Source organism: Rhinopithecus roxellana, chromosome 11 (assembly GCF_007565055.1).
Source record: "Rhinopithecus roxellana isolate Shanxi Qingling chromosome 11, ASM756505v1, whole genome shotgun sequence".
Classification (NCBI taxonomy): Eukaryota; Metazoa; Chordata; class Mammalia; order Primates; family Cercopithecidae; genus Rhinopithecus; species Rhinopithecus roxellana.
Genome location: NC_044559.1, coordinates 47,044,708 through 47,060,164, shown reverse-complemented (window position 1 = coordinate 47,060,164; position 15,457 = coordinate 47,044,708). Strand labels below are relative to the sequence as shown.

General features: G+C 42.4%; 2 protein-coding genes across 6 annotated transcripts in view; one reads left to right on the top strand and one right to left on the bottom strand.

Annotated features, from left to right (window-relative positions):
* The window catches only part of INSYN2A (inhibitory synaptic factor 2A), a 61,108-nt gene extending 57,654 nt beyond the window's left edge, over positions 1–3,454 (top strand). For 2 of the 3 annotated variants that reach the window (XM_010357863.2, XM_010357881.2), the window contains one exon: positions 867–3,454. In XM_010357863.2, the coding sequence (XP_010356165.1) occupies positions 867–1,050 (184 nt within the window). In that variant the 3' untranslated portion in view covers positions 1,051–3,454. The remainder of the gene's footprint in view (positions 1–866) is intronic. The other variant, XM_010357873.2, reaches the window with a different exon arrangement.
* Positions 1–15,457, bottom strand: part of DOCK1 (dedicator of cytokinesis 1) — a 548,347-nt gene that overhangs the window by 316,364 nt on the left and 216,526 nt on the right. For all 3 annotated transcript variants that reach the window (XM_030941069.1, XM_030941070.1, XM_030941071.1), the window contains exons 26-27: positions 13,241–13,368; positions 11,029–11,124 (exon numbers count right to left, since the gene is read on the bottom strand). In XM_030941069.1, coding sequence (XP_030796929.1) covers positions 11,029–11,124; positions 13,241–13,368 — 224 coding nt within the window. The remainder of the gene's footprint in view (positions 1–11,028; positions 11,125–13,240; positions 13,369–15,457) is intronic.

The window sequence follows — 15,457 nt, the reverse complement described above, 5'->3', positions numbered from 1 at the left end:
TTTGCAAAGGCATGGAGAAAAGAGAGGGCTCTAGACAAGCTGACAGCAATTTTCGGAGAAATGCTGTAAGAAATAACATAGTTCAAAAATCATCTTTCACACCATCTTCTAAGACAAACATTATCACTGCTGGCAAATGTGCTTCCACATTGGCTCTGTGCTTGCACGCCGTGGCTTGAGTGATGTGATTTTACTTTTTTGTTGTCTTTACTGAACACACCCCACACTTCTCCCAAATAAACTGTGGTTAGTAATGATGGAGTACCGTTCAATGGTGTTGACTCCATGAACACAGTTTTCCCCAGCGATGGGCACTATGGCCCTTATGAGATTTTCAGACAGATAAGCTTTTGCCAAGGAGAATGTCAGCCAAGGTCATTTCCTTCCAGAATTGTTTTAAGTGGGAGGATCAGAGAAATCTACTTCTCTGATCTTGTGACACACTACACAGGAACAGACCTTGCGTGCACTTGGTATAGATATACGAAGGTGACCCCTGCCCACTCATACTTTTGGTTTTCTATTTTACTCCATGGAGTCCAGGTGAACAGACTGTGGACAAACGATGGGGTTATTCATATTTCACATTTTTCATTTCCACAAATACATACACCAACTGTGCACAGTAACACAATGTTAAAGATTCACCGAGAGAAGCAAGTAAGTTATTTTCCAAAGGAAGTGAGCCTACTTGAAATACTTCACGGCAGCACACAGCTGAAACATAGTATATCGAACTGCTATTATTAAACCATAAAATTACATTATAAACAAACACTGACCATGCCCAAATTTTGCTGTCACTAAGAGGGATCTTCATATGGAAAAGATCAAATGCTAAATTCTTCACTCTCTCTCTTTTCTAGTGTGGAGCTGGATTTTAAGCAGCAAGAAGACAAACTCCAGCCAGTTCTGAGAAAACTCCACCCTATTGAGGAAACTCAGGTCATACCTTCGCCTTACTCTCAGGAGACTTACTCCTCAACTCCCAAGCAAAAATCCAAAACTGAATCTAAAAAGCACGGAAGATGGAAACTCTGGTTCCTTTAACACTCACGGTGTCTGGAGTCTCGAGGCCATCTTTAGAACCCACTGGAGTTTAAGTCAATACTTTTCCAAAATGAATAGGATCGAGGGAACTGTGGTGCCCATTCAGGCACCTCCCACTTCTCACCCTGCGTACCAAAAAGGCCTTTGTACCAACAGATAATTAACAGAATCAAGGTATTCCGTGTCACTCCTTGCCAGCTGTTCTTTGCAGTTCACTGATGTGGGATGTAAAATCTGAAATGAAACTTACATAGTCAAAGATGATAAGTAAAAATTTTCCCCCCACCCTGATCTGCAAGTAATACATTATCAACCTGCAAGACGGCAGGCTGTCGCCCTGTACACAGCTATAACTCATACTTATTTTCAAGCCTTGATTTTCTTTTTAATAATGAGAAGGAAAAGCAAGCCTTATGTTTGCGAAGGACTTCATTTTTATGTTTCATTTTGCAAATAAGCAGGGGGCGAGTGCCATCTTCAGCACATCAAATTCCGGAGAAAGCACAACTTTTTCAAGTGGTCGGAGACCATGAATAATCTCTAAAATGTGACTATATGTATATTTGCCTTCATGTGCTATAGCGCTAAGCCAAGTGACCACATCTTAGTGTCACATTGACACCTCAAAGTTAGCATCCTCTTCATCTCCAGACTTACGACATGTTTACTGCTCATTTTCCAAATGGCCAGCAACCAGGAGTCCCCCCAAAGTCAGGATATGCCTTTACTCGCTACAAGTAGACAGGGTCAGAGCTATCAGACACTAAGCTTTCTTAGATCTCATTTTTAATCTTTTGGTACCCAAAGGCCAAATGATACATTCTGGCAAGAATCTGAGAACACACATAGAGATACACGATGGATAATCCAACCACCAATGAATCACAGGCATTCCGTGCCATGGCAGACAGTGTTTTTGTGGATCAATCCTCTGAGAAACCGTTAGCCATGGTAAGTGCAGCCAGACATGATATACAATTCGTTATGCTCTGTATTAACGGCGGAAGACCTGACCATCTCAAAGAGAAATAGCGTGTTTAGTTTAGCTGCTACCAAGGGACAACGTCGCCTACATTTAACCTATTAGTAAGTTGTACTAAACAACATACTTAGGGGAAAGCTGTGAATCAAATGTTTTTAGATATTTTTTAAATCAACAGTAACACTTAGAGTTCTCTCTTGATTACACATTGCAATGTAAATCTTAGTTCCTTTATTTTTTCACTCATTTCTTTGCACCTTGCAAGTATCTTTTTATAGAAATCAAATCCCCTAGTCTATTAATGCCTTTGTCTATCCATTTTTTTGATTTTCACAATAGGAAGTAGGGATCTCACTTTGCCTTTTTTTTTTGTACAACTTAAATTTTGAATAGTTTGTGAGCATACAGGAAAACCTAGTCTTGAGGTTTCAGTCCAGCAGTTTCACATCTAGCAGAGTGCTGACATGCACACCTCATCGATTAGATGCCAAACACAGAGTGGCTGACCTGGGTAAAAGGATCGCACCTGCTTTTATCAGATTGGAGCTACTTCTTGCCATGTATTTTCCTCCTGACTCAATAGCAAATCTGTTTTAGTTCTAAGTGTTTTGATTCTACAAGGACCTAGTGATCAGTAATGAGATCGGACCTTGAAAAAAAATGAAGAGTATATCATGTAAACATTCTTTGGGGACCACTCAAACAATACCGCAGTTGTATGCTTTAATTTAAAACACACACGTGCACACACACACATCTTTTGCGGAAACACTATATGAGGTTTGAATCCCTGAATATCAGTAAAAGGAAATGAGAAATATTTTTTGTGCAAGAACAATGAGGAAGTTGATCCTATAACATGAAGGAAGTGTAACTGTTTCATGTAAACATTTAAAAATGGGTTTCATGTTTTTTATACTGTTTTTAACTAAAGTTATAAAAACGTTTCCAACAAGTTCTCTGTCCTTATGTTTTAAGAATCCCAACTATCTCAGTAAATTGAAATAAGGGTATTAGCAGTTTTCTAATCAGTAATACAAATCTGTCTCAACACGAGGACATCCTAGTACATAGAATAATGTCACTGTTTCACCCAGTCTAGACCAAAAAGAAAACAAAAATTAAAATGTTCAGAGTCAAAAAGGGACTTCTGAAGATAAACTAATTCCTCCCTAAAAATTAAAGTATGTTTAAAACGGAAAAAACTCTTGTCAAAATCATTTCATAGTTTAATTGCAACTCGTCACTGACAGATGGTGATTCTTCTCTTGGAAAGACTCAAGTAAAAATTCTGATACAAAAGCAAGGTAAAACGCACAGGGTTCCCTTATGTAGATGTACACATGGCATTGCATATAGAGATTAAATTATTATACTTGTCATTAAGTTCTTTATTAATTTTTAAATAAAAAATCAAAGATGTTTTATGTGGCTATTAAACTTATTTCATGGCCTCAAAAATTGGGGAAGATAAAAGTAATCTAAGAAAAGAATAATAAAGGAAGAATGTTTGGGCCGATAGGCATTTCATCGGTCTGCAGAAGACAAGAGCATCGTAAAGGCTGGGCCTGACCCACCAGCCAGAGTTGGCCTGGCCTGGGGAGGGGAGGGACTGACACATGCCCACCCATGCACCCTGGCATGGAGTTTGGCCACCAGAAGACATGGTGGCATTTTAGAATGCACACAGGCTCACAGCAGGAGGTGTCTGAGGTTTAATTTTTAAATAACCTCAGAAGAGACGGCTAAATACATTGAGTGTTGTCAGAGTAAGCTGTGGCATGTAAATCTTGCCTCCGTGGCCCAGGGAAGGTAGCTCCTCTCTAGATCTTCCATCGTGCACATCCCCAGCCTCAAGGGATCAGCGCCTTCTTCCTTTCTTCTTCCCCTCCCTAGTGGGAGATAGGCTGAGCGCCTGCCTCTCCTGCTGACACTAGCCTAATACTAACCCATCTGCACATGTGTCCTGGCGCTTGCCTCACCTGGACGGCCTAGGAGAGGAGAGGCCACGACCCTTTTTCCCAGTATCTGCAACCACGGAGTCCATGTGCAAGGGAGAAGGCACTGTAGACTGAGACTCAAGGCTCCTGCTACCATCACATGTTCTTCAGGGAGAAGAAGGGGGTTCCTTTTCTGACACATGCAGAAAGGGAAGGAAGGCCCAATGCACAGCCCAGAGCAGGCAGAGGGAGGGGTGTGTCTCATTCTATAATCATTTCTGAGCCAACTATTGGTGCTGCCTCAAAGGTCCTGTTCTACAGACACCCAGACACAATAAAGGGTGCCTACCACTCAGGTGCCCACCAGGCGCTCTACAAGTGTGCAACTCACTTCCAAGAAGCAGGAAGTCCTGTAGTCCTGCATCTGCTCCTTCGATCTCTGACCCACCAGCAGAAGACAAATGGGGAGAGGCTCAAAGCATGGGAAAACCTTGCTAGCTTGGAAACAACTTAGGCAGTTGGCAGCGTTTCCCAAGTACCCTGAGAGGCAGTTACTTATCTACAGCCACAGAGATCTGAGATGTGGCTGGACTATTGGGTGTAAATGGTGTCACAGTCATGGCCCAGCCTCAGGCAGACCAATTCCAACCTACAGTCACAAGGAGGATGACTTGCAACACTGTTTTCCTGGGAGACAACACGGGCATATCAGAACCAAGATACACAACCGTTAATTAAAACTGTGAAGACAGACCATCAAATAATGGCCTTTCCTAGAAGACAGCAAGAAAAGGAAGCAAGAAAGAGGCATGAACTCTTCTATGTCATGATGTTAGTAACACCATGGCCTGTTTAGAAAACCTGTCACTGGTGGACCCATTCCTTGGGAGCATTTTTATTAGCAAGTGAAAGCTGATGTGATTATGAATCAGGGCAGTTTTGCTGGAGCAGTGTCACCTAAAGATCAGAGCAGCTGCTTCCCACACCAGCACGTCTTCTTTGATCGATAGAAACTCTACCACTAGCATATCTGCATGCGCTGCATGTGCAGCCACTTTATTTACTGAAAGTAAACAACTCTGTGGTGCAAAGATCAGAAAGAACATCCATTTCATGAACTGGCATAAAGTCATCATGCTACAGTGGATCCTATACATTCTGGTCAATGACAAGGTCATTTTAAGTTGTGCAAAAATTAACTTAAGGCAGTCTGGTTTTGCAAATACCTTTGCAGTTTGGTATGAATATGTAAGGACTGCAGAGCATATTTCACCCATTCAATAATGTGGTTTTTACTTCTTCTGCAGTAAACCCATAGCTGGTAACCAACCTTGAAAAAATACCAGGGTCACAGGAATATAAAAAGAAACCTAAAACTGCTGTAGCTGCCCCAAAGGAAAATGAACTTATAAAACCATTGTTGCACACACACATTTTAGGATGATTTTCTAAAAGCAGGTAGGTTTATTAGCAAGCAGCACAATTATAGACATTTTTTATGATGATTATATACAAAAGCCAGACACCGTCTATTTGAAACACATTTTTTTTGTAAATGATTTTAAAATCATTTTTAAAACATATTCATACTTAAACTCTATTACAATGGACATCTCAAAATGAACGCTCATGCATGGAGATATAACATCTTTGTGAAAATATTTGGTTACGGTCTTGGGAAAAAGGCACTATTCACTGGGAAGCCAATTCTATGATACCATTTTCCAAATGAAGGAGTATGTCAGGCCCTTATCAATCACCCAGGCTTAGAGAAAGCACCGGGTTTTCACCAGCAGCAAATTCCCCACCCAAGATGCAGTTGTCACTATGAAACACACCCTCCACCAGCCCATCAATGTCCCCCTGAGGGAGTGTTTAGAGTGGAAACAAAGTAACTTCCATCACTTGTGTCTAGGGAGTCAGGATGCTCCAGTGGTCACAAGAGTTAAGTGGAAAATCCAGGCAACATCTTCCCCTTCCCTAAGCCCACTTCTGTCAATGTTCAAAGGGAATTTTTCCTTAAAAGAAGCCCACATTTTCATATTAGTGAATTAGTAATTTCTAATCCCTTCGTGTGTATCCAGGCCACAGAAAAATCGTTAGAAGTCCATCTCACTCGATTACATTTTTAAAGGACCTAGTAACAGAATGTAAATCTGATCCTTTGAAAGAAGCAACAGCAGCTCCTATCACAGGAGACAGAAATGTAACTCATTTCACCAGCTCTCATCTCAGCCTAGAGTGCTTCTCACTCTAGGAAAAAACACACCCAATGGCTGGCCAGCCCACCTGCACAAAATACAAGAGCACCTATCCCAGCCGTGGTCACCTGCTCAGACCCGTGTGTGATGAGGAAAAATGCTGCTTAATGCTGAGGGCTTAGAAAGCTTCTTTTCAAAAAGGAATGCTAAAATAATAAATCCTGAAGTCTAACTTAATATAAAAGTAAGTATTTCACTCCATGTTTCTACCGCATCAGATTACATCAGAGTAAAGATAAAACGACCTTTTCGTTCTGTGGCAAGGTTATTGCAACGCTTCTGTCTCTGGGTATATGCTAAGTATTCACATGGTCTACAGTTCCATAACTGCCAAATGGAGTTGTTTCGGTTTTTTCTTAAGGATGTAATACTTGGGATCATAGCACATTATTATCCTAGGCACGAGATGCATTCCAATCACCCATTTCAAATATAATCAACTAAAGCAAACAATATACAACTGACTGCAAAGTCGAGTTTTTGTAAAATCCCACAGATACAGATAAAAGAAAAGCCTTATATTGCATATCCCAACTTATCTAATTAAGTGTGAAGTTCCCCAGTTTTCTATTCCTTACATAAATAGGGGGAAGCTGTCAGGGTATAATCACATTCCCAATTAATAACTTATTCCGATGGAAAGAGGCCACATTTCTAGTACTGTTGACAACATCATGCAATAAATCATTCAGTATATCAATTTCAGAGTTCTTTTTAATCACTTTAATGTTAAAAAAACTCATTTTCAGTGATTACTTAGAATTTTTAAGCTGATTCATAGTTACATAATTTCTACTATATTTATGCAAAACTGAGTAACACATAAAGACTGGAATCTCTAAGGTATAATGGAACGGTACAGCCTACCCAAAACAGATCTATGAACTATTTTCTGCTTCTTTTCCACTCTAGAAGGTCCACTGATTAAGGTTTTTGTCCACTTTGTCAGGGATACTTTTTGCCTTGATCGTCCTCTAATCTAAATTCACAGAGCAACAACAATGACTTTAAAAAGTTAATGCACAAATCTACATTTGGTGCAAATTGGAAGAGCAAGGGCAGGCATCCTAAACAGGGTAGCATTTCACTCACACTGCTCTGTTGACTCCAGAGAGGGGGCTCGTGGCTGGCTGGGGATTACAAAGTCCCACTGTACAACTCGAATTTTCAGTGGCGAAGGCCCTTCTTGAAAACATCTTGATGTTGTCATCACTCATTAAATGATTATAGCTTATTCAGAATCTTTTTGAGAGTCCTTCCAAGACAGCTGCATTTTACAAAAGAAATTCCAAGGATTTTTTTTAACTTCTTTACAGATCTTAGAGATGGTAGAATTGGGAGGAGTCCGTTTAAGACCCCTCTCGTCTTCCCACTTTGAGGCTTCTGTTTGGGAAGGTCAGGGCTGTGGAGGATGGTTCTGGAGGGTGGGTAGTTTGCTCTAACTCTTCCATTCCCAGACACTGCTTAGACCCCTATGCCAAATGCTTGATATCAATGTGGCTCCGGATAAGACCAAGCATGGGTCCTCGCTGTCACACCCCCTTCTTAGAACATGCAAGGCTTCTTCCTGAGGAACTCCTCAGGGTTCCTTAGAATACGCGGGCTCTTCCAAGCTGGAGCATCCCAAGCCCTTCAGGAAATGGGCACCTAGTTTGTGGTCTGGCCTTTCCAGCAAGGAGATCCTAGAGCTGGACCATGGATACAACACGGTAGAAAATAGAAAGGTGCTTATTTCACTGAACAGCTGCCTCCCTAAGCAGGACAGGGATCTAGGAGCAGCTCAGTCCTTTCGATGACTTCTGAAGTGGACCATGGCCATCAGCATCGTGTGCCTGTGTCTTATAGAAGGGACTGACAGCATACACGGGAACCAAATCCAGGCTCGAAACAAGTGCTGCCATGCTAGCTGTGGGATCTTGAACTGTTTCTCATCTGTCTGCAGGGCACTGTGAGAATTACATGAGAATCTTCCTGTTCATTATATAGTGCCTAGCACGTAAATGCACGCTCAGTGAAGAGGTGTCATTATTACTACCACAATATTACTACCATCATTATGCCTGAGATAAGAGAAATTTCTCAAAGACATCCTGGACAACCTGGTCTGTGAGGAGACACCATTCCCTGCAGGGTCTGTTCTACCCTTTGATGAAGCTGCAAGCACATCTTACAATCTCTCCACACTCCCAGCTTCCCATGAAACTTTATGAGCTTTTTCTCTGCCCTCTTCCCTCCAGTTTAACTGTTGGTCAATGGGCTACAAGCCAAGTGAACACAACACACCTAGCATAAAGACCCTAAATAAGGCTGGGCATGGTGGCTCATGCCTGCAATCCCAGCACTTTGGGAGGCTGAGGCAAGTGGAGCACTTGAGGGGAGTTCAAGACTAGCCTTGCTAACATGGTGAAACCCCATCTCTACTAAAAAATACAAAAATTTTCTGAGTTTGGTGGCGTGTACCTGTAATCCCAGCTACTAGGGAGTCTGAGGCACAAGAATCACTTGAACCCAGGAGACAGAGGTTGCAGTGAGTCAAGATTGCACCACTGTACTCCAGCCTGCGTGACAGAGCGAGACTCTTATTTTGGGAGGGGGAAAAAAGACCCTAACTGGAGGCAGGATTGGGCCCCAACTAGACACAGGGCCACACCCCCAACCAGACACTGGACTGTGCCCCTCTGACCAGAGACAGGACCTCCTAATCAGAGAGAGGACCATGACTCACTAACCAGAGACAGTACCATGTTTCCCTAAGCACAGGCAGAATCATGCTCCCCAAAACAGAGACAAAACAGTATCATGAGACCACCTGCCTCCACTTCCACCCTCTCCCTCATCTGCCACCATCCCGGCATGCCATCATGTCACCCCCAGTCTCTCTAAGTACGCCCATCCCAAGAGGGTCTTGGCAGAACCACACGTGGTTCAAGTTCAAGCCACACACTGTTTGCCCTACATAACGCCCTTTCCAGTTCCATTCCTGAGACTGTGCAGACTGCACCTGCAGCACAACCCCAAGAAGACAGGAATGCCGGACCTCAGGGGTCAACGCCGGACCTCAGGGGTCAACAGGTGGGTCCTGGAGTCACCGCAAATCCTTCTCCATGGGCTCAGTGCCCATTCCATATTAATGTGTTCCAAATGTGTTTCAAGAGTATGAATAAGAATAATTATGATGGAGAATAAGAAAAGGCAGGCAAATTTACGTTTATGTAATAATGGAAAAGTCTACTGTAAATAAAGCCAATTTACATGGAAACATTTTATTTCCTGAGTCATACATGTTGTAACCCAAACTTAAAAAAGCACACTTTAAAAAGGAAAATCTGAACCTCACACGTGCTGAAGCCCTAAGACATGAACTGTTTTACTGGATGGAAACACACTAAGGCAGCATTTGTCCATCTGAGGGATCTGTCTGTGACTCACACAAAACGGAGTCCTCTGTGATGACACCAGACATAGAAATGCAAAGGACCCCAGTGCTCCGTTTGGACTATGCTGTCCAAGAAGACACACTTCACCTCCCTGTTCACATCCTAGACGTGCAGGACACATCTAGGAAAGACCAGGGTACCGCCTCTGATTTCAAGTGAAAACTCCAAAAGGACGTTTTCTCCTTTCATTTCAAGTTATTTTCTGGAAAGGATCTACCAAGGCGAGTTAAATGATAACGTGTACTAAATATTTTAAACATTATCCAGTCTATCTTTGATGGGCATTCGGGTTGGTTCCAACTCTTTGCTCTTGTAAATAGTGCTGCAATAAACACACGTGTACATGTGTCTGAATAAAGAAAATGTGGCACATATACACCATGGAATACTATGCAGCCATAAAAAAGAATGAGTTCATGTCCTTTGCAGGGACATGGATGAAGCTGGAAGCCATCATTCTCAGCAAACTGGACCAGAAAACCAAACACCACATGTTCTCACTCATAAGTGGGAGCTAAACAGTGAGAATACATGCACACAGGGAGGGGAACACACACAGGGGCCTGTTGGGGGTTGGTGGCCAATGGAGGGAGAGCATTAAGACAAATACCCGAGGCATGTGGGCCTTAAAACTTAGATGATGGGCTGAGAGGTGCAGCAAACCACTATGGCATATACATACCTACGTAACAAACCTGTATGTTCTGCACATGTATCCCAGAACTTAGAGTTAAAAAAAAAAGAGAGAAGAAAGTATAACCCCTTGAACCTCAAAAAGAAAAAAAAAATTAAACAAAACCTACTCATGCATGTGTTGCTGAAGGAAAGAAACTGAAGGTAAGGGGTGGGGAGGACAGCAGTGAACCCTGGGTAAAGGCACCATGATCAGAAACTTGATGGACTGCCTAATTAGTAAAATATTCTGGAAAAAAATGAATAGGCTCCTGCCTAATTACTGTTTAAGAGAAACACCTACAATACATGAGTAGACAATAAAATAGCTAAGGTGAAGTATCTCAGGTACTTTTTAGGGTCCTTCATAAAACTTTATTAATGGCACGTGAAATGTAAACACTATGGAGAAACTGCCAGAAGAATGAGGACTGAGCAGAAAATGCATGTCTTTTGCTAGAAGTAAGTAATGAGAAAACAAGAGCCAAACGTTTCTGTCTTTAAAGTTGGTTTGCTTACCCTTCAACTTTGACATTCCTTTTGGAAAATGAGGACATTTTATATACCAGGCTGTATCTCGACGGCTCACTACACTGCAATATAATAAGCTTATGTTCAAACAGCAGTTGGAGAAGGATGCTGTCAGTCCCAGTTAAATATCCAAGCGTATGTCACCAAGCACTTACAATGAGTTCGGAATCTCGTCCCATGGAAATGACGGTTCGGTTCACAGTCCGGAGAAGTTTCTCCATGATAATCTGGACGTGTCTCTGAGTTGGCCCCTGCGGAAGGACACACCAACAAACATGAACGCCAAACAGAAACATTAACACGCAAGCCCCAGTGGCTGCCATTGAATCCACTTACCCTGTAAAGAGTAAATCAATTATAACCCTTAATGAGATGAAAAATGGCCCTTGTCAAAGGCAAAAGCTCCCACAAAGAAAACTCAGGGGATTTTATTAATTATAGTCCATTAATGATAATTTGTTATATATATAATCATAGTAATTTAATTTAAGCAAACCTTAAAAATAAAAGAAAATCTGTTTAAACAATATAATGTTTATGATCCCTGATTAGCCCACCAATTAGTTTTCTAAAGATATTTGGCCATCTGTAAATGGAAGGCAGGCAGATAACAGTCCTAGATGGTTCTGCATGTCAAATGCAAATAACTTAAACAGTCACATAGGCTAGAATGTTTAAACAGCATTTAGCAAACTATCTAAACTTCACACTGCTGTGGCATTTTCTATCAGTAAAAATTGACTCTTTTATTAGTGTGGGATGCGATTGTTGATTCTTCTTCGTGAACTTTGAATCTGATTAAACACATGCTCTAGGCCCTTCCCAGTGTCACCACCTCCTCTGCGAGCTTTGGCCAAACAAGCTCTTACACCAAGCTTTTCTCCAATAAAAACAGGGAAGAGCCAGAAATGGGATCACTGGAGGCTGGCCTTTGGGCGAAGGCTTCCAAAAAACCTCTCCAAAGGCAATGCTCCTGTAAGAGCTAAGGTTTCTAGCATCACTAAGAACAGATTTAATCCTATCTTTTTCTTCCAGATCACCAACCAGGCTCTGAGAGAATGAACCAGTGCTACAGGGGAGAGGGTGACCAGGTATGTGGGCATGGTGACTAGGAGGGATTTCCAAGGTCATGCAGGAAAGGGCCAGGGACAAGCCTCATCTACTTAAAAATCCTGGCTACTCTGTCCAGGGCTAAGGGCAAGGACAGACAAAGCCCTGCTTTCACCTTTTCAGGTACACCTGGAAAATCAATAGCATCACATGGGTGCTCAAACAGGTATGATATGTTGGGAGTGGAAGGCACAGGGTCCGACTTTTCCATATGTGCTGGCACAAACTTGCTTTTTATTTTTTCTTTCATTTTCTAGAGATGGAATCTCACTATGTTGCCCAGGCTGGTCTTAAACTCCTGGGCTCAAGCGATCCTCCCAACTTGGCCTCCCAAAGCACTGGTGTTACAGGCATGAGTTACTGCGCTGGGCCAGCACCAACTTCCGATTTTTAAAAAAGTCCCTGAAAGAAGCATACAATTTACAAATGCAAAAGGAATAGGGTAGGCTGGGTGCGGTGGCTCACACTTGTAATCCCAGCACTATGGGAGGCCGAGGCAGGTGGATCACAAGGTCAGGAGTTTGAGACCAGCCTGGCCAACATAGTGAAACCCCGTCTCTACTAAACATACAAAAAAATTAGCTGGGCGTGGTGGCAGGCGCCTGTAATCCCAGCTACTTGGGAGGCTGAGGCAGGAGAATCGCTTGAACCTGGGAGGCAGAAGTTGTGGTGAGCTGAGATTGCACCACTGCACTCCAGCCTAGGCAACAGTGTGAGATTCTGTCTCAAAAGAAGGAAAAAAGAAAAAAAAAAGGAATAGGGTACAGCTACAAAAGCAAAGCACTGACCTATAGGGAGAGAGCCTCGGGGGACTCGGGGGAGGTAAAGAGCTGCTCTTCTCCTTACCATTCTCAGCATGCCTGGCTTTTTTTTTTTTTTTTTTTTTTTTTTTTGACTTTGTGCATGTATTACTTTAATAAAAATAAGAAGAAAGAATGCAGGTAATTAGCCAACTTTAAGCATCAAAGCCTTTCTGTCTGACGTTAAGGATGAAAATTTAGGTCCTGAGAGGCATTTCGCTGAGAAGACACAGGAAATAAAAAATGATTTTCAATGCAGAAGGATAAATGTTATAATGTAATAATCATCATATATACATAAATAAAAATAATTTAAGGGTGCAACTCTACCGAGACAAAAAGAGAGGCTAGACCTTAAAATCAAGGCCATTCATTTTTAAATGAATAAAGTTGTACTGCAAGGCAAATGGCAGGTTCAGACAAATGACAGGACGTCATGCACAGAGTCATCACTCACCACGTCCTTCCTGTACAGCACCTCCAGGATGTGGCTGAGCAGCTGACAGCAGGCCTCCAGGTCCTCCTGTCTCTCCAGATGGTACTTGAGCTGATCGGTCATCATGGGAAGCAGGATCTCTCTGCAGTCTACATAGGACACAGGGTTGCCAGTCAGTGTGAAACCCACCAAGACACAACTATGTTTGCTATAAGCTTGTCTGCCCTTTCAAGCAGTTTGCATTTACATTGTGCAATACACGTGAAACTGACATCTGGAGGGGGTCAATTACTTGACTGTGGGAACGTCATGTCTGCTGTTATTGTAAATAATTCACACATAAACACACTTCCATGCATCTATGTGTGTATCCCAGGTAAATAGATAATAATTTGCAAACACACAAGATACATATAAACACACACACTTACATCCCATTGTGTGCACATAAATGCAGACACAAACACACATGGGTTTTTTAACAAATTTTCTCTAACTATAAACTCACTAATTTACAACATTAAAAGAAATACTTCCTACAACACAAATTATTTGAATTGGCAGCTTTTTTCATCCATTCCAAGGTGAGTCAAAAAGTATGGTTTCCTTCTCCTGGGTAGAAGATGCCAATCTTGGAATGTGGCAATTTAAGGCACACAGAGTCCTCACTGAGGAGGAACAGGAAATGGAAACCAGGAGCAGAGGCCCCGCTATGGGAACCATGGCTATAAAATTAAGGGATGCCGTGGTGTAAGGATCAGAGGCAAAGCAGGTTTCGATTTCCATTTGTTCTTTCGATAGGAGCATAGGAAGGATGTTCAGAAAATAAAAGAGCAATAGGGAAACAGACACAAATATGATTAAAGGTGAAATGCAATTCCTAATTGTCTCTTCCCATTGGGAAATCCAGCTTAACTGGAGCATCATCTAGTCTCCAGCATGGACTATCTGTTTACAACACCAGTTCTGTGTTTTGACGCTAGCCCAGCCATTCTTGTTTCCTTTAAATGCAGAGCACATGAGGAGACAGCAGTGCTCTAAAACCTTAAATAGACTTAGCCAGTTTTCAGGATTTTATATTTTAAGACTTACAACATTAATGATACATTAAAACATGCTTTGCATTAATGTTTCTTTTGTGTAAGAACACTATAAGCATGCAACATTGGAATGGTTCTTCTGAGTACGCAGAGCACACTCAGAACTTTCCCACGAACTACACTACAATGAAGGACTAGGGTGCAGGCAGAGAGAAACAAAGATTGAGAAGAAACACAAACCCCTCTACTCCCCTGTCTCCAGCGGATAACATGTGGGCAGCCCCTGCCAAAGACTTCCCCAGTTCCAATTTTTATTGATTTCCCAGGAAAGGACTGATAGCAACACCATTTTTCCAAAAAGTTTTGTCCAATTAACATAGCAAAATGTGAATGTCCCTGCTGACTTCACAATGCCAGTAGTCAATACTTAGGCAGAAGTAATGCAGGACATGCTAAGTGCTGCACATCTTCTGGAAAGAGGCCATGTCAGCCTCGAAGGCTGTAGGTGTCTGGAATCCCTCAAGAGGTCAGCGAGGGAGAGCACAGTGCCAAGATGGGATGGGCTGGCCCTGTAGGCGACTGCCCGAGTGTTAGAGCCACCCGAGAACAAAGCCAGTCCAAGAGAAATGAACAAGAAAATGACCTCAAGGGAGTGAATCCAGCATGGAAACACTAATGCATGGGACCCACTATTTCCACAAACACCCCCAAATCTCAATGCCTTTCCTATAGAATCTACAAACTATATCCAGACTCTTGAGCTGCCGACCTTAACCACCACGCAGCATCCACCATAGTGTTCAACTCTAAATGCTCTAGCCCAGCCGGCTGAAATGCTTCCTCAGCACACCCTTATCTGAGCCCAGCCCTGCCAGCACTCTTCCTCGTGGTGCCCACCGTGATATCACCCAAATGAGTCCTCTTGCCCTTTGGCTGGAAATACATCACGCACTGTGCCAACCTCAACATGGGGAGAGCCCTGGGCCAACCCTGTCACTTGGTCATCCCTAGCACTGCCACCATTCTGGAAAACAAGCTGAATTTCCAAGAAACCTCAGAGGGAGTAGTTAGAACCACTAAGACCTCAGCAGGTAATGATAGCCCCTGACAATGTGACTAAGGGAAAAAATGACTACATAAGCTTAGAAGCCGACTTCCAAAGCAAGCTTAGCACAGACCAAAGAGAGGGAAAAGGTCT